At 44.4% G+C, this 23861-nt stretch overlaps 1 protein-coding gene and 1 pseudogene across 6 annotated transcripts in view; one reads left to right on the forward strand and one right to left on the reverse strand.

Annotated features, from left to right (window-relative positions):
• Positions 1–9647: 9647 nt before the first annotated feature.
• On the reverse strand, positions 9648–17319 carry LOC108582915 (annotated as a pseudogene).
• Positions 17320–21648: 4329 nt separating this feature from the next.
• CLN5 (CLN5 intracellular trafficking protein) overlaps positions 21649–23861 on the forward strand; it is a 101830-nt gene continuing 99617 nt past the window's right edge. For 5 of the 6 annotated variants that reach the window (XR_004178753.1, XR_004178751.1, XR_004178752.1 and 2 more), the window contains exon 1: positions 21741–22032. Coding sequence is in view for 3 of the 6 variants with exons in the window: in XM_031655915.1 (XP_031511775.1) it covers positions 21800–22032 (233 nt within the window). In the remaining 3 variants the exon portion in view is untranslated. Of the gene's footprint in view, positions 22033–23861 lie in introns of all 6 variants that reach the window. The other variant, XM_009192032.3, reaches the window with a different exon arrangement.

Here is a 23861-nt window from a genome sequence, read left to right on the forward strand (position 1 = left end):
GCCTGAGGCCATGTGCACATTTGGCGATTCATGAGAAGGACCCAACATGTAGTAGCCCCATGGCTAGGGTTTACTACAGTGCGAGGATACATGACAAGATGAGCAACAGAAAAAGACATAGGCAAAGTCTGGAAAAATTCATGCATAGGCTTTTAATGCTCTCTCCCTCCCCTGAGGAGACACATGAAGTGGGCTCCCTTTGTCAGCAGTGAAAAATTCAGTAATGTATGTGCAATGCTTCTGCCCTAGAAAGAGACTCAGCATTCAAACGTTTTATGTGGTTGGTTACGTAGGCACCCTCTGCCTAGAAAAAATCAGAATTCCAAACTCAAAGAAGGAAAGCAGGTATTCAGCATAAACCAAGTTGCTTGCACAGTCTAGATACAGTGAATCATTCTTATCAGCTAGAGAGTGGGTTAAAGTGCTATGCTCCCAAACACCAGCCAAGGGCCAGCCTCCTGAGCAAGCCCTTCCTAAAGCAGCAGCCTCAGGTCTGCTATGTTATTTCTTTTCTGCATGGCTTTTAAACCTGAAACCCCTTCCTTTCCTGTTTGTGCAGCTTTGTAGGGTAGGAAAATGTTATATAAAAGTTGGACTTCACCTTCACATTAGGTATCGCCACTGCTCTTTTGCACTTGAGCCCTGTAAGCTGTATGTTTTCATCACAGTATTAACTAAAGCTGATATCCCCAGTAGGCTTAAAACTGTAGGATTTCTGCACAGAGACCCACTGTTGGTCTGATGGGGCTTCCCTTTGTAGGAGACCTGTCCTTTCTCTCTGGCTGCTCTTAAAGTTTTTTCCTTCTTTTTGACGTTGGAAAATCTGATGATTATGTCTTGGGGTTGATCTACTTGTGGAGTATCTTAGTGGTGTTTTCTGTATGTCCTGCATTTGCATGTCAGCCTGTCTTGCTAGGCTGGGGAAGTTCTCCTGGATAATATCCTGAAGTGGGATTTCCAAGTTGGTTCCATTCTCCCCATCTCATTCGGGTACTCCAATCAATCACAGGTTCAGTCTTTTTACATAGTCCCATATTTCTTGGAGGTTTTGTTTGTTCGTTTTCATTCTTTTTTCTCTAACCTTGTCTGTGTGCCTTATTTCAGCAAGATGGTCTTCAAACTCTGATAGCCTTTCTTCTGCTTGGTCAATTCGGCTATTGATACTTGTGTATGTGTTACAAAGTTCTCATGCTGTGTTTTTCAGCTCTATCAGGTCATTTATCTTCCTCTCTAAACTGGTTATTCTAGTTAACAGTTCCTGTAACCTTTTATTAAGGTTCTTAACTTCTTTGCATTGGGTTAGAACATGCCCCTTTAGCTCAGCAGAGTTTGTTATTACCCATCTTCTGAAGCTTACTTCTGTCAGTTCATCCATCTCATCCTCTGTTCAGTTCCGTGCCCTTGCTGGAGAGGTGTTGTGATCATTTGGAGAAGAGGCATTCTGGCCTTTCGGGTTTTCGGTGTTTTTTCGTTGATTCTTTCTCATCTTCATGAGTTTCAAATTTTTGAGGCTGCTGACCCTTGAATGAGGTTTTTGTGGAGATTTTTTTGTTCATGCTGTTGTTACTGCTTTCTGTTGGTTTTTCTTTCAATGGTCAGGTTCATCTTCTGTAGGACTGCTGCGGTTTGCTGGGGGTTCACTTCAGGCCCTATTCATCTAGTTTGCTCCTCCTCCTGAAGATGTCACTCGAGGAGGCTGGAAAACAGCAAAGATGGATGCCTGCTCCTTCCTCTGGGATCTCTGACCTCGAGGAGTTGTGCCCTGATGCCAGTAGGAACGCTCCTGTGTAGGGTGTCTGACAACCCCTGTTGGAAGGTCTCAGGTCTCACCCAGTTGGGTGGCACAGGGAGCAGGACCCGTTTAACATAGCACTTTGACTGTCCCTTGGTGGAGGGGGTGTGCTTTGCTGGGGGGAAATGCACTCATCTGGGCTGTCCGGATTCCTCAGAACTAGCAGGAGGAAAGACTAAGTCAGCTAGGCCGTGGAGACTATGGCCACCCCCCTTCCCCTAGGGGCTTAGACCCAGGGAGATCAGGGTTCTGTCCCTGAGCCCCTGGCTGGGGTTGTTGGAGTTCCTGCAGGGAGGCCTCACCCAGTGAGGAGGGATGGGCCAGGGTCAGGTCTGAAGAGGCACTATGGCAGCAGTCTGCCACAGCCAGTGTACTGGGCTGTGGGAAATATCTCCTGGGACCAACCCATCCAGCCTCCCTGGTTTCAGCGGGGAGAAAAGTGTGGCCTGGAGCTATAGTGATGGCTGCTACCTTTCCCCCACCCTGAGAGCTTAGTGTGTTAGGCAGCTAGCAGTTCCAGTGTTGGTTGCTGCGCCTCTCCCAAGGAGCTCAAATGGCTCAGACAGCAGGCAGCCACAACTGTGGTGCTGGCTACTCCTCAGCTGGGAACTTGGCAGGCTTAAGCAGATTCTAGCTGAGTGGCTGTTGAGAATCTCCACGGCTCCATGGCTGAGACCCTAAGCCCCAGTGGAGTGGGCTTACGTGTGGGATCTTCCGATCCGTGGGTTGCACAGTTCTGAGGAAAAAGCACTGTTTTCCAGGCTAGGTAGCATGCTCACTCATCACCTCCCTCAGCTGGGGTGTGGGGGCTCCCCTGACCCATGTGGCTCTCAGGTGGGCCACAGCACCATACTGCTCTTCCTTCCCCTCCACAGGTCATGCCAGCCACCTAGTCAGTTCTGATAACAGAACCTGGACACCTCAGTTGCTGGCACAGGATTCGCATGCTGTTATGGTTTCTGGGTTTTTTTTTTTTTTTTAAATACATATTACATTCTTTTTTTTTTTTATATATATACTTTAAGTTCTAGGGTACATGTGCATAACGTGCAGGTTTGTTACATATGTATACCTGTGCCATGTTGGCGTGCTGCACCCATCAACTCGTCAGCACCCATCAACGTGTCATTTACATCAGGTATAACTCCCAATGCCATCCCTCCCCCCTCTCCCCTCCCCATGCTGTTATGGTTTTTGATGGGAGCCTCCGACCTCTGTTCCATAGTTTCACATGGCTGGGGAGGCCTCACAATCATGGCAGAAGATGAAGACCAAAGGGACGTTTTACATGGCGGCAGGCAAAAGAGCTCTCATTCTTTCCATGGCTGCACAGTATTCCATGGTATATATGTACGACATTTTCTTTATCCAGTGTATCATTGATGAGCATTTAGGTTGATTCCATGTCTTTGCTATTGTGAGTAGTATTTCAGTGAACATATATGTGCATATGTCTTTATAATAGAATGATTTCTATTCCTTTGGGTATATACCCAGTAATGAGATTGCTGAGTCAAATGGTGTTTCTGTCTTCAGGTCTTTGAGGAATCACCACACTCTCTTCCACAATGCTTGAACTAATTTACACTCCCACCAACAGTGTATAAGCGTTCCTTTTTCTCCACAACCTCGCTGGCATCTGTTATTTATTTTTTAGTAACAGCCATTCTGACTGGTGTGAGATGGTATCTCATTGTGGTTTTGATTTGCATTTCTCTAATGAAGATCTGTGATGATTTTAACCCAGCTACTTATAATAAGAACATGTGAGTTTTAAAGGAATGTTTATAAATCATATTTTATAATAACTTCACTTGGAAGGTTTTATCTAAAAAACATCATAGTCAGATAACTCCTGTGTGATAGGCCCCAGGGACCACTGTAAGTACTGTGATAGCTTGTATAAAGGAAACTCTTTGGGGGATGCTGGGTAAATAACAGGCTTTCATTCAACTTAACATGGGTGTATTGAGGGCTTACTATCTGCCAGGGGATATTCTTAGTGCAGGTAATAGAGCAATGAACAAAATAGGCAAAACCTCCTGTTCTCATGAGCTTACGATCTATTACAGGTGGCGAGACAATAAGCAAAATAATTAAATAAGATGAAGAAAGTGCTCTGTGCCTGCTCTGGGCAGCCTCTGCTTGCTTTGTCCCTCCCCTGGTAGGAACGTAAGCTTCTGGTGCTGAGTTAGGTTCAGGGACCAGAAGAGTCCAAAGAATGTGAGCCTCACTTTAATGGAATTAAAAGCTTCCAGTTCTTTCTGGGCCATGATATAACCTATGACTGCAAAAGACCAGTGGCACCGTACAAAGGTAGCTTCCTTGTCGATTCTGGCAAGACTTCCCTGCACAGAACAAAGCTATAGGAAAACAAGGCAGGGGGCAAAGGGGCAAAGTCATGACAAAATGTGCTGCTTTTCATTCCAGCAGAGTTGTGCAAGTATGTACATGTGTGTGCAGTATCTTCTCCCAATACAAAATCTACCTGCAATACTTCACTTATTTAAAAAAATTATTCATTAGTAAAATTACTCATCCTCTGTTCTCTGGCCATAAAAAAAAAAATAGCACAGTAATAGTTCACAGAAAGTAATAATTCAAGACATCCAAAGCAGGTGAATATGTCATAGGCAACTACTCAGGCTCTTGCTTAAACCCTGGGTGCCCAGTAGTTTGCAGCTGTATGGCACATCAAAAGAATTTATGATACATGGTAACTTTTTTAAAGTTTCATGGCTCAGCTGGGAATGGGGGCCCATGCCTGTAATCCCAGCATTTTGGGAGGCTGTGGCAGGAGGACTACTTGAGCCCAGGGGTTCAAAAACAGCTTAGGCAATATAGGAAGAAGCTGTTTCTACAAAAAAGTAAAAAACTAACCAAGCATGATGGTGTGCACCTGTAACCCCAGCTTACTTGGGAGCCTGAGGTGGGAGGATCATTACAGACTGGGAGGCAGAGGTTGCAGAGAGCTGAGATCTCACCACTGCACTCCAGACTGTGCAACACAGCAAGACCCTGTCTCAAAAAAAGGAGGTGGGGGGGTGTGTCATAGTTTTATTGGAATCATAAAGAACAGAATAGGCCGGGCACAGTGGCTCACGCCTGTAATCCCAGCACTTTGGGAGGCTGAGGCGGGTGGATCACCTGAGGTCGGGAGTTCGAGACCAGCCTGACCAACATGGAGAAACCTTGTCTCTACTACAAATACAAAAATTAGCTGGGCTTGGTGGCGCATGCCCATAATCCCAGCTACTCGGGAGGCTGAGGCAGGAGAATCACTTGAACCTGGGAGGTGGAGGTTGTGGTGAGCCGAGATCGCACCACTGCACTCCAGCCTGGGCAACAAGAGCAAAACTCAGTCTCAAAAAAATAAAAAATAAAAAGAACAAAATAAACACCTTCCAAGAAATAAGGTGTTTATAGTAATAATAAAATTAGTTTAGTCTTCCAGCACAGTTGTAAATGCGGAATTCAACATTCAGATATTTCCATCTCACTTAAAAAGTTATCCTGGCTTTTTGTGTGGTTATTACAAACAAGTCAACCAACGCCAGTTACAGTTGGCACCTTGAAGGAGCCAACCTGGATTCAATAAAAACTTTAAAACAGCCCAATGCCCATCTTTCAGAAGCATGGCATGATAGTGTTGCTTCTGACTCTAAAAAATAAAAGATGTACTTTTTTAGAAACCATGTATGTCAGTATAATTGCTCCTCAGTTGTGAGTCAAGATCATAATTAAAGTACCTACCATCAAGTCAAAGAGTATGTAATTCATCTGGTAGGAGCTCAACTATTTTTACCTGAACAATTTCTTCTAAATATTATAGGTCAAGCACTATATCTCAAGCCTGCTGTAAAACATGTCCTACCAGTTTTACTATTCCACCAGAAACAGCATGCAAAGAGCCAGGTGCAGTGGTGCGTGGCTATAGTCCCAGCTACTCGGGAGGCTGAGGCAGGAGGCTGGCTTAAGCCCAAAAGTTCAAGACTGTAGTGCACAATGATCACATCAGTGAATAGCCACTGTACTCCAGCCTGGGCAACATAGTGAGACCCTATGCCTAAAAAAAAACCATACAGAAGGGCCATGCCATGAATGCACATGTCGGTGCCATTTTGTTGATAACATCCCCATAGGATTTACTCACATCCATGTTTACAGCTAGGGCCCTGTACAGCAGTGGCTCTGTCATCACCAGAAAACATACCGTGAAGAGAAGATATAACTGAGTGGGGAAAAAAATGTTCCTTAGGCACCTGGCAGCATGACTGTGAAGAAGGCTAAAATCACTAGCTCACACTGACTTCTCAAACACTGCAAAGTTCAGAACAAAAGCTCACAGATATTATGCACATAAGAAATCTGTCCCAACATCAGGCTTCACTTAGATGAAGCCTGGGCAAGATGGCAAAACCCCATCTCTACAAAATATACAAAATTCGCCAGGTGTGGTGGTGCACACCTGTGGTCCCAGCTACTCGAGAGGCTAAGGCAGGAGGGTTGCTTGATCCTAGGAGGTCGAGGTTGCAGTGAGTCATGATAACACCACTGCAGTGCACTGCACTGCCAGCCTAGGTGACAGAGCAAATAATAATAATAATAATTTGTCAAGCTATTAGAAAAGTGGTCATGTCTATATTCATCTGCAGGAAGGAAAATAGGTAAGTGCTGTAGGACCTGCTTACTTGGCAGACAGCTTTCTATCCTTTTCTTTCCTTCTGTCTACATTATTATCCTGACCTGCTGTGACTTCACCAGCAGGAAGGTTTCAGCTGCCAACCCAGGGGAAATGCAGCAGCCGCAGCGATGGGCTTCCTCCCACAGGGGAAGGCTTGAAGGGTCCTTCACAGAACTGCCGACAGAGCAGTCTTTCCCATCCAGAACAGCTCTGAGTTATTCCAAAGCCACCAGCAAAGATGACGACCCAGGATTAAGGCAGCTGACAAGAAGAATGGATCAACAAATCTTGGGCAAAGAATGAGGGTATAGAAGAGCAACACATACCACATGTGGTTAGGATGTAAAAATAGTATTTCTTTAATGTCTTCTAGAGTTGATAGTGACTTCGAATTAATTCATTAAGTTTGTTTTTTTCTTTTGCATTAACTTTTTTTAAAAGGTCAGTACCGCAGCTGGGCGTGGTCAACTCACGCCTATAATCCCAGCACTTTGGGAGGCCGAGGTGGGAAGATCACGAGGACAGAAATTCTAGACCAGCCTGACCAATATGGTGAAACCCCGTCTCTACTAAAAATACAAAAATTAGCTGGGCATGGTGGCGTGGGCCCTACTCGGGAGGCTGAGGCAGGAGAATCACCTGAAACCAGGAGGCAGAGGTTGCAGTGAGCCGAGATCGCACCGCTGCACTCCAGCCTGGGTGACAACAGCGAGAGTCTGTTTCAAAAAAAAAAAAAAAAGACTGTCTCAGTATCACAACCTATAATCGTCAAGATACCTCAGAGATCTTTTTGTAAAAAACTGATGACAAATTCTAAAACACACACAATCATTAAAGATGTTACATAGCTTCAACGTAGCCTTATAGCAAGTGGACTCAATAGACATAAAGGGCTTGTATTAACCTAATAATAATAAATAACCATTTTGCATCAAGAGTTTGAAATTCTGAAGATACAATCTGGGACACCTATCATGATGCTAATTTTTGCTAAATATTTCAAGTCTGGTACAAAGTAGAACTATATCTTTTAAAAAGCTTTTGAGATAACTCCGTACATTTTAAAAACAAAAACCTATTCTTATGTGCTAAAAGATTTTTTAAGTAGCAATAATTTTGACATTAATTTGCTAACAATATTGCCTTAAATGTGAAAACACTAATATTAGCACCAGACCTCAGGAGCAATAACCTTTACAAACATCTCTCAGGATAACCTTATTAGCAGTTGAAGAAAAGAGTGAATTCTCAAAACACTCACAACTCAAAATGAATCTCCCTCGTCCTTTCTCTCTCTGGGGTTTTGTAGATAGATCTAAACTTACATTTTGTTCATAATGTATAGCATGTCTCCAAAGACAGTTACCCAATATCCATGCATCCTGGTATTTATGCCCTTTTGGGGTCCCCTCTCCTTGAATCGAATCTCACTTCTGATCCACTGAAAGCTTCAGAAGTGATGCAGAGACACTTCTTGGCTAGATCGTAAGAGGAAAGCCCAAGTCTTTTGTGCTAAAATTCTTAATTGGGAGGACATTAGGTTGAGAGGGCTCAGCACTTCGGGTTCCTACAAAAGCAACCTGAAACCCAACTCAGAATGAACGGTCACGGTCATAGCCCAGGAAAATGACACTTAAGCTTAACTAATCAGAAACCACCAACCAACCTCTAACTAGAGACTTTACCAATCAGAAATTGCCAATGAACCTCTAACTAGTGACTTTTCACTTTAACAACTCAAATTTTTTTTGTGGGATTGTTGGGTTTTTTTTTTGCCTTGCTTCCAAGAACATCTAGAGCTGCCCAATTCATGAGCTGTCTATTCAAATAAACTGGTTAAAATTTGAATGTGCCTAAGTTTATCTTTTCACACTTAGAATTCTTGTTCTGGGGAATGCCAAACTCGCATGGAAGAAGCCCAACCACCCTGAGGCCTACAAGGTATGCGGAAGCCCAGGATTGCCACAGGGAATGGTCACGTGGCTGCATGGCCAGCCTTCAGCTCTTCAGCCATCCCAGCCCAGGCACCAGACATGAGAGTGAAGACACTGTTGTGGACGTCCAGCCAAGCCAAGCCTTCAGATAGCTGCAGCCCCAGCCTCTACCTCACTGCAACATCATTAGACATCCCAAGCAAAGTCCAGCTATCCCAGCTAGTGTCGGGGCTCCTTTTTCTGCCTAAGATCCAGACGCACCAAAAGATTTCCACCCCCTCTAAGACCAAGAATGTCACCATACCTCATCAGACTCTTTCACAAGATAACGTGCAAGTTAATCTGTTCCCTGATCCATTCATTCATTGTCCCTAGAAATCCTCTCAATGGAATTCTTCCACCCCTTCCTATAACCTGTTTTGCCAGGATGATGTATAAGCTTTTGAACTCCCTTGGGGGATGGGTAATCACTCTGTGATTCGCCTGGTGTACACATTAATTAAATTTGTATGCCTTTTCTCCAATTAATCTGCCTTATGTGGGCTGATTTTTCCGAGAATCTTCAGAGGGCAAAGAGGAAGCTTTCCTTTGACCTCTACGTTACTCAACCCACAGAACCAAGAAAGATAATAAATTATTGATTAAGCCATGAAATGTAAGCAATAAATGTCTGGAACACTATATATGTAAAATAGCAGTTAGCGACCTATTTGGTAGATATGTATAGATAGCAACAAGCAACACACACTCCTGATTCAACACAGTGGTTCCCAGTTCTCACTGTGGGACGTCTCCAAAGTGTCTCCAAAAACTTTAGAAACATTGTGAATGAACTGATACAATCTGACAATAAAACTAACTTCATTTAGTCTGAAAAAGATATATATAGGGCATACTATTCCTTATGATGGGAATTAAAAAGAAGTCAAAGAAAAATATCTGAGAAAATTGTACTCATAAATGAATCTTTTATTTAAGTAAATAAATCTTTTTTTTTTTTTTTTTTTTGTGAGGCGGAGTCTCAATCTGTTGCCCAGGCTGGAGTGCAGTTGCACAATCTTGGCTCATTGCAACCTCTGCCTCCCGGGCTCAAGAGATTCTCCTGCCTCAGCCTCCTGAGTAGCTGGGATTACAAGCACATGCCACCACACCCAGATAATTTTTTGTATTTTTAGTAGAGATGGGGTTCCACCATGTTGGCCAGGTTGACCTCAAACTCCTGACCTCAAGTGATCTGCCCACCTCAGCCTCCCAAAGTGCTGAGATTACAGGTGTGAGCCACCATGCCCAGCCTAGCCTAGTAAATCAGTCTTTTATTTCAATTTATTTCAATAAAAGATTGATTTATGGTTTTACTGATCATAAGTCAAATAAAAGTCTAATTTTAAATCTTTTATTTGAAAAGGGAGTGTTACCAATCTAAAACTGATTTCTGCCCTGAAAAGCTCCAGAAACAGGCAAAACCTCTACTATAATTTTCAAAGTCTGAAGGCCTCAAAGGGTGATCTGCCTGCAACACCCCACCTGTTGCCTGGAAGCCGAATCAGAATCTGCATTGTAACAAGATCTCCAGGTGAGTCATGCGTCCACTGAAGTTGAAGAAGTACTGGCATAGAGCAGTAGTTCCCAAACTTGTCTGCACATGAGAATCATCTGGGAATCTTTTTAAAATTCTGAAATCCAGGCCATACCCTAGACCAACGAAATCACCATCTCTGGATGTGGGACACAGGGATTGATGGTTTTGAAGCCTACCAGGTGATTCCAATGTGCAGCCAACTTTGAGACCCACTGATCACCCTAGATAGGGCACTGGGAAATCACTTGGGGAGCATAAACACTAATACTGGTTTCCACCCCCAGAGAGTCTCATGTCGCTGGTCTCAGGTATGACCCATGCAACTGGAGTTTTTAAAAGCTCTAGGTAATTCTCATGTACAGCAGTTTGAGAACCACAGACCTGGAGCCAGGCACAGAAGATTTCAAAATGGCAGCTGAGCCTGCACCACTTCTTGGGAAAGAAGGTTTTAGAGTCGTGAGCCTTAATTAAAACGAACAGTTGCCCTCACAGTTTTCAGCTAACTCACCAGGTAGAATGACAGCATCAAGCTCGCTCAAGTTCAGGTCTGCCAAGTCTCGGACGTCCCTCTGGGCTCTCCTGGCACTTTCTGCCAGCACATTGCTCCTCTTTCTGTTGGGCTCTCTTTCAAGTGAGTAACGATGAGCATCTGCTCAACATTAGGCGCAAATACCTTCACCTTCAAAAATAGAAATGAAAACACATGATGTCATTGCCTCTATGAAAACAATCAAGCAACTCTATCTCAGAATCTAAACCAGAAAGCCAAGACCGAAAGCCACGAAGTGATTCTGTATGCCTTCAGGGCCAACATCAGCTACAAATATTATAGCTCAACCACAAAGAAGAAAGTGCAGGGGCCTTCTAGAGGGGGAAAAAAAGAGCTATAAATTAGCTTCCAAAAGGAAGGGAGATCACACAGATCACAAAGAGGTGGATTTTCAGATAAATATATATATATATATTTTTTTTCTTTACATAGATGAAAGGGAACGAGAGGACATAATTTTATAGATAAGAACATATAGGACTCAAAAACATTGGAGGATTAAATCAGCCCTTGAGATCCTTCAAAGCAGTGCTTCTCAAGCTGGCTGCACATTAGAATCACCTGGTGAGCTTGGGCACCAACGAGGCGAATTCAGTGGAAATCTCTGGCAGTGAAGAGGCAGCCTGAGCCTTGCTCCAGCTTAAAATCTCCCCAGGTGATTCTGTTTGTCAGGGCTGGCAACCACTAATGTAAAGCAAATGGGAGATAAATCTCAGGACTGTGATTTAAAACCCCAGAGGCTTCAATGCCAAGACCCTGAAGCAGGGCATCTGGTAGCTCTCGCTTGATTCACCTCCATGTATCCAGCCCCACCAAGCTCTGGGTCACCCCCACTATTCATCCTCAGAAACACTTGAGAGGGGAGGACATCACTCCAGTTTCCCTATCCCTAACCCTGGGATCCTGCAGGGGCCCTGATCTGGAGAAATACGAGGACTTGGAGGCAAAGGAGGAAGCTCAGGGGAGACACCTGTATATTGGGGGTTGCCTTTGAGCCACACCTTCTTCACTGGCTTCTATTCCAACCTGAAACTCACAGGTCAGCTTCCCCAGGAAGTGCACGAGGCTGGTCTGAATCAAATGTCCCTTGACTCTCTGAAAGGGTGGCATTAGGGCTGGGAGGCATAAAATCAAGAGTCTCAGCCTCTTGTTACTAAACTTTGTATTTCACTAAAGTATATGCTAAGATTCTAAACATTCTTCATAGACTGTTTTACAAAATTGAATAATAGCTCCTATCTGACATACCATATATACATACATATATGTGCTTGGAATCTCATATATATACACACACATATATATACACGTATATATACACACACACACACACACACACACACACACACATATATATATGAAAAGACTTTGAATATTCTGAAGGGCAAGAAAGATGCAGATACAGGCTGGGCATGGTGGCTCATACCTGTAATAGCAGCAGTTTGGGAGGCCAAGGTGGGAGGACTGCTTGAGGCCAGGAGTTTGAGATGAGCCTGGGCAACATGAATATGTTCTGGGGATGGACAGTGGAGATGGCTCCACAGCATTGTGAATGCACTTAATGCCAGTCGCTTGCACATTACTTAAACATGGTTAAAATGGTAAAGTTCATGTTATGTATGTTTTACTCCCTCCCCCTCCCCTCCAAAAATTAAAACTAAAAAATTAGCCAGGAATGGAGGTGTGTGCTGCAGTCCTAGCTACTGAGGAGGCAGAGGTGAGAGAATTGCTCGAGCTCAAGAGTTTGAAGTTACAATGAGCTTTGATCGTGCTACTGCACTCCAGTTTGAGTGACAGAGCAAGACCCCGTTTGTTTAAAAAAAAAAAAAAAAAAAAGCTAAAAACATGGATTTGATTTTAAACAATTCTCCAAACAAGTTGGCCTTCAGTTGTTTCACGGAATAATCATATCAACATGCTCAAAAAAAAAAAAAAATTGCTAAGAACCATGGATTTGATTTTAAAGAACTCTCCAAACAAATTGGCCTTCAGTTGTTTAACAGAATAATCAGATCAACATGCTCAAGGAGTGAAACATGTTTTCGACATGTGCATGTCCCTTGGAACTGATAAGAAAGCAGTGAGGCATTTACTGGGTTGTAATCTAGACACAGTAAGTCCATGTACCTCTCCTGGTCTTCACCTCAAGTACAGAGACCTGAGTTCATTAAATACTCACAAACCCCAGCGTGTAAGACATCGCTCTTCACCTATTAGGAAATCAATAACTACTCATTGAAAGGATGAATGAATAACACCCACATTAATCTTAATACCCCTCAAGTGAAACAGGTGCTAGATATCTCCTTTCCTAAGTTTTAGAGAAAAGAGAATTGACTTCTAGGACTGACTTTGTCACTACCTAGTGATGACCTTAAAGAAGTCATTTTTCCTTCCAGGGAAACTCAGCCAGGAAATTGAACAGAGATGCCCTCCAGCTTCAAACTTCAAGTCCTGTAGACAAATAAATTAATGAACTGTATATTTTAACTTATTAAAAAGAAGGGTGCAGCGGCTGTGGTGGTTCCTCATGAAGTTGAGTACTACCATGATTCCACTTCTAGGTATTTACACAAAAGAATTAAAAACAGGGACTCAAACAGGTATTTGTACACCCATGTTCATAGCAGCATTATTCACGACAGGCAACAACCCAAATGTCCATCAACAGATGAATGGTACACAAAATGTGGTGTTATACATACAAGGGAATATTATTCCGCCTTAAAAAGGAAGGAAATTTTGACACACGCTACCACACGGATGAACCCTAAGGACACAGGTCAAGTGAAATAAGCCAGTAACAAAATGACAAAGAGTATATGATTCCACTTGTAAACACCTAGAGTAGACGAAGTCTTAGAGATAGAAAGTAGAATGTAATAGAGGCTACCTGGAGCTGGGAGAAAGGAGAATGAGGAGTGAGTGTTTCACGCTTGCAGTTGCAGTTTGGGATGATGAATATGTTCTGGGGATGGACAGTGGAGATGGCTCCATAGCACTGTGAATGCACTTAATGCCAGTCGCTCACACACTACTTAAAAATGGTTAAAATGGTAAAGTTCATGTTATATATGTTTTACTCCCTACCTCTCCCCTCCAAAAAACAAAACACTGTTGGCAAAGGGGCAGCCGGTGAGGGGCGGGCTGGTCTGGACTGCGAACATCCCTGCTGCCCGTTTTTTGTCTGAAGCCCAGCTGCGTAGCTGGAGATCCAGAGGATTGTGCGGAGGGAGGCGTGTTGGATATGGTTTAAAAAATGAGAAGCCCCAGGCCGGGCCGGTGACTCAGGACTGTAAGTCGCCGCCCAACCCTTTGGGAGGCCGAGGCGGGTGGATCACTTGAGGTCAGGAGTTCGAGACAAGCCTGTCCAAATTGGTGAACGCCTGTTCAAAAAAAAAAAAAATTAGCAGGGCGTGGTGGCGGGCGCCTGTAATCCCAGCTACTCGGGAGGCTGAGGCAGAAGACTCTCTTGAACCAGGGAGGCGGAGGTTGCAGTGAGCCCAGATCGTTCCAATGCACTCCAGCCTGGACGACAAGAGCGAGACTCCGTTTAAAAAAAATAAATAAATTACAAGCCCCTGGGGAGGGAGAGCTTTAGGACAAATACCTAATGCATGTGGGGCTTAAAACCCAGATGATGGGTTGATGGGTGCAGCAAACCACCAGGGCACATGTATACATATATAACAAACCTGCACGTTCTGCACATGTATCCTGGAACTTAAAGATAACATAGCATAGCATAGCATAACATAACATAACATAACATAACATAACATAACATAACATAACATAACATAACATAACAATTAGAAGACTGAGAGAGGGAAAACAGCTTAGGGATGGGTTGCCCCCGCCACTCCGCAGGCTTCAGAGGAAAGAGAAAGCGCCCCCGTGGCGCCCCCAGGCCCGTGCAGCGCGGACCTAGCCCCGCGCAGCCGGGACCTAGCCGCGCAGCCCCATATTATCGCAGCACTTCCGAAGCTGCGTGTAGAGCCGCCAGCTCCCACCTTCGGCTGCGCCCGCGCGCCCCCTTGCGGCGGATCCCGCTCTGGCGCATAGCCCCACTGGAGTGCTGGCGTGTTGGCTATGGGGTCCCAGGTGGGAGAGAGATCTGTCCGCTGAACCTGCGCCTCGCGGGTCCCGCGGAAGCTGCAGAGATTCTGTCCTTTTTGTTGGGAGGGAAGAGAGAGGGCGCCAGGAAGCCATAAGCTAGATTTTTATTAATAGATAACTTTTATTTGAAAATTATCTTTAGGCCGGGCGCGGTGGCTCAAGCCTGTAATCCCAGCACTTTGGGAGGCCGAGACGGGCGGATCACAAGGTCAGGAGATCGAGACCATCCTGGCTAACACGGTGAAACCCCGTCTCTACTAATAAATACAAAAAAAAAAAAAAACTAGCCGGGCGCAGTGGCGGGCGCCTGTAGTCCCAGCTACTCGGGAGGCTGAGGCAGGAGAATGGCGTGAACCCGGGAGGCGGAGCTTGCAGTGAGCTGAGATCCGGCCACTGCACTCCAGCCTGGGCGGCAGAGCGAGACTCCGTCTCAAAAAAAAAAAAAAAAAAAAAAAAAAAAAAAGAAAATTATCTTTAAACGAAAGAGCAAGGGGGAAAAAATGGATTCTATCCTTTGCTGGACTACTAAAAAGTAACTTCCATTCAACTTATTTCAACAGAGAATGTCGATTTTGATATGTAATATTTTAATTGTTTTAAAATATTTAATTGTGTGCAATAATTTTTTTAACTGCTCAGTTCCAAAGCTGGAAGTTGAAGTGATGTTTTTGACAGGGAAGACTAAAGAAAAGACCCCATTGCATCTTCATCGGAGCTGGAGGGCAAAAAAAATTCTTAGGACACTTAACATGGAGAGTCTGAGATCAGGATACAGCTGTGGGCTGTAACTAAGGGCAGTGGAAGCAGGCAGCCTTGGCTAGGATGCCGCTGCTCCTCATGACATTTTGTCTCACAAACTTAGCAAGTTCTTAGAAAGTCCAAAACGCCGTATGTGTTGCCTAGTTTTCTTATCTGATCACAGGAAATAAATAGGAAAAATGCAGATAATTTGCATTTTATTTGATAATTTTTAAATAAAAGTTACCTGTTAATAAAATTTCAGGTAGGATGCTCCCTGGGTTTCTTCTGTACAACATCATTCATTGACCAGATATTTGAAGAAAAGTTATTCTGTGTTTTTTTGAGAGCAGGTACTGTTTATTAACTGACCAACTTAGAAAAATAATCATGGTAGACACCTTAGTTCATTCTTCTAATAAGCCTGTTGATCTGGTCCTCCCTGTTGCCAGCACCTCCACCTTCTACAAAATGGGTGGTCTTTTTCTTTATTCTGCCTCATGGAGAAGATAATCTGAAGGACCACAGGAAGTTATTTGCTTCTTTGAAGCATTTTCTAACAGTATAGATCTCATGAATCAGATCTTCCATGCAGATGATGCCATATTTACCAAGAGATGGAGCAATCAAAGCGTTATCTGTCAAAGCAGTTCGCTTCTTACTGATTTTGCCATAACCACGCTTGTAGATTAGTTTATTTACTGACTTCAGATTAGGATACCCCCTGAAATATATGGTTCTACAATCCTCAGCATGTTAATCGAAGCCTTGTTAAGCTTCACAAACGTTCCACTGAAGATTTGACGAAGGCGAAGAAGCTGCAACAGTTTTTGGACCTTTGGACTCACACCACTGATACCTCTGATCCTGATGACAAACGCCAATTTGGGTTCTGCAGGTACATAGAAGTTGCCAGCTTTTCTTGCCATCCTTGCCATTCAAATTTCAGTTCTGTATATCTGCCTATATTCCTTGTGGTAGTGCTTTGCTTTTTCATAGATAAGCTTCCTCCTTGCCTTTCGAAGCATCTTTTGGGCAAACTTCTTTCTCAGGCATCTGATCTTCAGCTCTGTGAAATTCCTTTGCTTTTTCTTGAGGGTTTCTGGTACAGTAGGAACCTTCTTCTTCTTCTCTTTGACACTCTCCATGGTTCCAGCGGGAAACGAGGAACTATTCTTTTATTATTAAAAAGATGAAATCTGCAATCTCCAGCAAACACTACTTTCCCTACTGGATCTTTAAATTATTAGTCCCACATTCCTCCAATAAAAATTCACTAAGCCTTTACATCCTGAGTGCTGAATAAACCCTGCATCTGCTTTCAAGAAGAAACCTACCTTTCTTAACCTGGAGGTAGATTGCTGCTCATAAGTGACAGGTGGAGTACTGTAAATCCCCGAGGGTGATTCTAGCCCTTGACCCAGTAGGGTATTTACTGTCAGTGACGCCCAGATTTAGAAAGAGGACGTAAACATGGTGTCGACACCAGACAGGGCAAAGAGCAACTGCTTGTGGGAAACACACATGCATCCATCATCACTGCGGATGAGGAGGAAAAGGAGGACAAGGTGTGAATTTGAAAAGCAGGATAACTTAGTGAGGGTCTGAGTGCTCAAGATCAAATCTCACTCCACCCTCACTGCCTTATGTGATCCCGAGAAGTTACTCAAAATATCTGTACCAACATTTCCTCAGTCTGAAGGTAGGAAGTAGCACCTTTACATAGGGTTGTTGGAAAGATTAAAAATAGTATATGTCATCTGTGTCAAAACCTTGATACTAGTGTATTTCTGTTCACTGTTTGCACCACGTTAGTTTCCTTGATATACGTTGATTAAAAAAACAAAAACAAAATTTGACTTGGCCCCGTGGCTCACGCCTGTAATCCCAGCCCTTTGGGAGGCAGAGACAGGCAGATCACCTGAGGCCAGGCGTTTCAGACCAGCCTGGCTAACGTGGCGAAACCCCATCTCTACTAAAACTACAAAAATTATGTGGGCCTGGTGGCACATGCCTGTAATCCCAGCTACTCCGGAAGCTGAGGCAGGAGAATCACTTGGACCCGGGAGACAGAGGTTGCAGTGAGCTGAGATTGCACCACTGCACTCCAGCCTGGCCTACAGAGCAAGACTCTGTCTCAAAAAAAGAAAAAAAAAATTGATTAAAATGTCAAATTGGCTTTTATTAGTGACTCATAAAACAGGCAGTTGCTATTCAAAATAGAGGGAGCTTCAATGAGCCTGGCAGACCAGTTGGTTCTCCTAAGGTTACTTGAACAGAAATAGGGAAACCGAAATACAAAAAGTGAATTGGTTAACATCAGGTTACTTCAGGTTACTTTCCTTATAAAGGGTTACAGCAGAGGACTTCCTTATCATGCTGACTCAGGCTGACTGGGCCTTTTCTGATTGCTTGCTGTAAATCTCTTGTTTTTGGGAAAAGCCAGTCTATTTGGGAATTTTCTTGTTTACGTTTCAGCTTGATTACATGGCACTTAGCACAAGTGACCCCATTTTGGTTCAATCTGTTGCGACCTAATGCAGGAGCTCAGTCCAAAACCACGGCCTCTCATACATTTTATTTAACAACACAAAGAAAAGAGTTTTTGTTCTGAAGCCGATTTTCTTGAGGCTATTGATAAACCGATCACAACAGAACTAAAAAATATATTCAATAAACAAGTACAAGATTAAAGAATTGTCTAAAAAATGTAATGTAACAAGTGAAAGATTATAAATCCAAATCACTCGATTTAGGATTAGGGTGAGGTATTCATTATGGCTCCACAGTTTGTTTTTAAGTGTCACCTAATGAGTAGATGTCACACTCCAATCTCTTCCTTAAGTGAATATTATAAATTTTAATTTTATTAAATTCACACTTAAATTATGCTTTTAAAATTATCTTTGGGTCGGGCATAGTGGCTCAGGACTATAATTTCAACATTTTGGGAGGCTGTGGCAAGAGGATTACTTGAGCCCAGGAGCTTGAGACCAGCATGGGCAACAAAGTGAGACTGACTCTACCAAAAACATTTTATTTAATTAGCCAGGCATAGTAGCACAGGCCTGTAGTCCCAGCTACTCAGGAAGTGAGGTGGGAGGATCGCTGGGGCCTGAGAGGTCAAGGCTGCAGTGAGCCATGGTCATGTCACAGCACTCTAACCTGGACAAGAGAGCGAGACCCTGTCTCAAAATAAAAATGAAAATAAAATAAAATTATCTTTGAACTAAAATAAATTATGCTTTAGGCAAGTGAAATTGTCAAAACTCTGAAAATAGAACCTACATATAGTTGATGTATTTGTTTAGACCAGTTAATCATGTAAACAACAGGTAAGTATATCCAAGTTTCAGAAACACTTTGGAGGTTCGTTAATTTTTGGTTACCTTCAAGATTTTCTTAACCTCTTATTTGTGTCAGGGCCAGGCTCATGCCTTTAATTCTAGCACTTTGGGAGGCCAAGGCAGGAGGATCGCTTGAGCCCAGGAATTAGAGACCAGCTTGGGAACATAGTGAGACTCCTTATTACTACAAAAAAATTTAAAATTATCTGGGCATGGTGGTACATTCCTGTAGTCCAGCTGCTATAGGGGCTGAGATGGGAGGATCACTTGAGGTAGGAGGCTGTGGCTGCAGTGACTGTGATTGCACTACTGCACTCCAACCTGGGTGGCAAAGTGAGACCCTGTCCTACAAACAAAAAGGAGTAGAAAATTAGTGTGTCTAAGGCCAGAGCTCTTAGGCAAACTGGTGAAGCTCCTTCTCAGAATAATGTTTTTAACGCCTAAGATAAAAAATGAGATTGTAAGTGAGAAACTAAAAATCAGCTTGGACTTTAATCTGCCCTGGTATTCATTAGCACGGACTGATAAAACCAGCCTCAAAATTACCAGAAAACAATATTTCTCTCAAACCACAGCAAATCATAAAGTGTCATAACAACCTCCTTTCTTTTCTCCTTAAAATTTTTTATTTTTTATTTTTGCCGATTCCTTTATGCAAGTTGTTGTGTGTGTCTCTGTTGTCTCCGTGGAAGGCCAGAGCCACATGGTCCTAAGAGTTGGGCACCGGGAAGCGTAGGCTGATCTGAAGAAGATACTTCAATCATGGGTGATGTTAAAAATTTTCTCTATGCCTGGCGTGGCAAAAGGAAGATGACCCCATCCTATGAAATTAGAGCATTGGGGAACAAAAATAGGCAGAAATTCATGTGTGAGGTTCAGGTGGAAGGGTGTAATTACACTGGCATAGAAAATTCCACCAATAAAAAAGATGCACAGAGCAATGCTGGCAGAGACTTTGTTAACTATTTGGTTCAAATAAATGAAATAAAGAGTGAAGAAGTTCCAGCTTTTTGGGGTAGCATCTCTGGCCCCACTTACTGATACTCCTGACACTACAGTAAATGCTGAAGGAGGTTTACCAACAACCATGGCAGGGCCTCTTCCACCACATCTGGCTCTCAAAGCTGAAAATAATAGCCTCTGGCTATGGTGTTCCTGGGACAGAGGAGCCAACTTGAAGGTGAAGCACCGTCTCTAATAAATAAATAAATTACAAGTGGCACACACTTGTAATCCCAGCTACTAGGGAGGCTGAGGCACGAGAATTGCTTGAACCTGGGAAGTGGAGGTTGTGGTGAGCCGAGATGGCATCACTGCACTCTAGCCTCGGCGACAGAAGGAGACTCCGTCTCCAAAAAAATAAATAAATAAATCCAATACCAGGAAGTGCTTTCTTACCATGAGAGCTCCCTGCACACAGAGTGAGGAGACAGAGACAGCAGAAGCAGGACCAGAGGTCTCCACCACTGAACCAGGTCAACCTGAATTTGTTTTTGTAGCTCTGGGAAGTCTTGAACTGAATGGGAGGTTCTACTGTGGCCCTCTAGTGTATGGTTCCAGGATTTGTAAACACTCTAATTCTTGTTTTTTGTTTTGTTTTGGTTTTGTTTTTAAGCTGTTCCTGCTAATTGCTTTTTAAGCCAGGCTCAAGTGTGGGTCCACAGGGAATACTTCAGGTACCCTTCAAATCAGATACTACATTTCAGCCCTCAGGGCTAGAATGCTTCCCGCTCTTACTTGGGCAGGTCTTTGAAGAAGCCAGTTTAGCCTTGGCAGTTTTGAATTTGGCCATAGTATAGGGAGGAGAGCTAGGTAGCTTTCAAAACTCTCAGACAGATGTGTGGGAAAATGCAGCCCGGTCTGAACCTGGCAGAAGCCTCGCACCTGGTGCAGCAAGTGGGCAAAGGAGTGTGTGTTCAGGGCAGGGTACTCAGTCCCATCTGTAATCAAGAGATCTGGAGGGTCCGAGGAAGTCAGTGACACCCCCACAAGCCACACACCCTCCAAGGGATTGTGGAAGAGATCTGGAGGGCCCGAGGAAGTCAGTGACACCCCCACAAGCCACACACCCTCCAATGGATTGTGGTGGTCATCCCTGGCTACCGAAGCCACCTTGCTTATTCCCATAGCCTTACAAACATTATGATGCTTCACACGAGTTGTGGGTGAAGTGAAAGAGTTGGAAAGTCCCGGTCTAAGGCTCTGCAAAACTGCTCTCTGGTAAAAACAAGTGACTATGGCAAGGCCTTGAATGTACTACGTACAGACTTAAGTCAGTATTTGTGCCTAACAGCAAAGCAAGCCATGAGAGGCTCCTCAAAAGTCAGGTAATTGATGCCATTGTTTTCTCGACATGGTTGAAGAGTCAGAGAAGAGAAGGTGATGCAGAAGCTTCTTTCCAGTTAAGTGACAGATCCAAGCAAGGAACACCTGCCCGTGGCAGGAGCAGTAGGGGAGGGGGTGGATTCGGGAGCACTCGGGTAGTGGCAGGGACCACATATTGTCGGTGTTTAACCACTGTTATCACCGGCCCAGGTCGAGTGAGGACAAGTCATTTCCCCACTAAGCTCTTGGGGAGTGGCAGGGACCACATATTGTCAGTGTTAACCACTGTTATCACCGGCCCAGGTCGGGTGAGGACAAGCCATTTCCCCACTATTGTCTCTTCTTCCTTACTGCACCCCCAGCTCCGCACCCTCAGCCCCAAATACACATTCTCATTCACTCAACGTTTGTTGACACCTAGCGTGGGCCCTGTGTGATGGAGTAAAAGTTCGGTGTTGGGAGGAGCCCCAGTGACAGATTTTCGGTTTTGGTTTGGTTTTGGTGGTGGCTGCTGGGCAGGGAGAGGTCAGTTCATAAAAGAAGAGGCCCCAGGTCTGGATCGAAGTCTCCTGGGAGCCAGACCAAAGCGCCTTCCTGGACTGAAAAGTGCGGCAGCCGCCGCGGGCAGGGTGCGGGGAGGCGTCACGCGCCGGAACCTGCGCTTGCTGCCAAGCTCTGGGCCTGACTCGCCGGGGTGGGGCGTCCCGCGTCCTGGGCTGGCGGCTCCGCGCATGCTCCTCCCTCAGGCGTCGCAGGCCTCCAGAGGATCCGGAAGCACTGGGTGCAGCCTGATGGCGCCGGAGTTAGACACCGCACAGGGCGCCAAGATGCGGCGGGGCGCGGGCGCGGCTCGGGGACGCGCTTCCTGGTGCCCGGCCGTGGCGCTGCTCTGGCTCGCGGCGGTTCCGGGCTGGCCCCGGGCCTCGGGCGTTCTCTCCCGGCGCCACTGGCCGGTGCCCTACAAGTGAGTGCGGCGGCACGCGCACTGTCGGGGTCGGGGTCGCAGTCGGCGTTGCCGATGGGGGACAGGGTGCTCGCGCGGGGAGCCCCGCGCACGGTGGTTTGTGTCGGATCACGAGACGGCGCGGGGGCAGCGCCGGGTGATGCTCGGAGCGCACTTGAGAGCAAAGTTGAGGACTGGGGAGTCGCAGCCGCTTGTTATGCACAGCCCTGGGACCTTTCCTCCCTCTGGCCACTTGCGGCAGACTCAGGACAGTCCCGAATCGTGGCAGCAGAAAAGGAGAGTAATGTTATTTAATGGAGGGATTTCTGGATACAAGTCGCTGATTTATTGAGTAGTTTTAAAACACTGTCTGTCGCATTTATTTATATCATGCACTGTCATTAGTTATTACTGCAGAACATTTGGTACAATTTACTGGGCGACCAACTCGCTCTGGTTTGAACCTGATCAGAACCCGATCCGAAGTCCTTATTGGAACTTCCCAGTTTTGCACTCAAAAGTCCCGCATCCCGGAATCTCCGTCTCCTGCAGTCCTGGTTAGACCGGGAAGATAGTCATCGCGTTTGTCCGGTCTTCAGCCTGGAGGTAGGACGCCGGTCCTAAGACGAGGACAGGGCCCGCACTCCTGGGAGGCCGATTCCAGCCTTTGACAGAGAAGACACACAGCCTCCGGCGGTCAGAGATAGCTAAACACAGAGAAAGAAAACATGATGTCAACATCAGGCAGGAGAACGACCAGCAGTTTCTGAAAACAGCTGTTGTTCTTTAAACCAAAAGCATCATTATTTTAATTCAATTTATAATGGACATAATTTTAACATACCAGCATAAGTAATCAAGAGCTAAAACTGCACACAACAAACCTGAAAAATAAAAACAGCTATTTTGCATGACAGTATGAGTGGGAAGGCAGGATTTCCTCTTTGTGAGGAGCGAGTTTTAGGTTCTGCCTGCTGCGGGTCAAATCTGGCTCCATCATCACCAGGGATCTTGGGAAAGTTACTCAGAATCTCTGTGCCCACATGCCCTGAGTCACACAATAGGAATACTGGTAGCACTTATCAGTTTGCTGGAAGGATTAAATCTAGCAGAATGCCAGCTGTTATCAAATCTAGATAGTGTGTTCTGCTCACTAAAAGGTTTGCAACACTTTTTTGTTTCGTGTGATATACTACGTGGAAAGAGAAGTTTGTGGTTGAAGCTAGTTTTCTGGAAAATGTTAATAATAAAATGTTTGTAAGAAGTCAAAATTACTCAATAGAACAAGAATTGTAAATCCAAACGCTTTGATTTAACATTAGGGCAAGGTGTTGACCATAGCTTTTTAGTGGATTTTTTTTTTTAAGTCTCAGATATTAAGTACATGCCCCCATCTAATCCCCTCAATTGAATATAATATTTAAGTTTATTAAGTTCACATTTAAATTACCTTTGAACTAAAATAGACTTTGCTGTGGGTCAGTGCAATCTCTATGTGATTATGTATTTGTTTAAACCAGGTAAGTGCCTATAAAACACTGTACCCAAGTGGCAGAAGCTTTTGGGAGCGTTGTTAATGTTTTTGGTCAGCATAAAGATTTTAACTTCTTAAGTTAAAATAGAAATTTTTGTTGATTTGTTGGGATTGTAAAACAGTAGATCTGGGTTGGAGATCTAGGATTCTTAGATAGAAGCTCTTGTCGCCACCACTTCCTTCTTTCCCAATGCCAGATTATGGGTGACCAGTGTGTCTGCTGAGCTGAATTCAACTGTGGTGCTCCTCGAGTCCTATTGCTATGGCCTTCTCTGGTCTTCTTTTCTTGCCTGCGTTGTTGAGGTCACCTTCTAAC

Source organism: Papio anubis, chromosome 15, assembly GCF_008728515.1.
Source record: "Papio anubis isolate 15944 chromosome 15, Panubis1.0, whole genome shotgun sequence".
Lineage (NCBI taxonomy): Eukaryota > Metazoa > Chordata > Mammalia > Primates > Cercopithecidae > Papio > Papio anubis.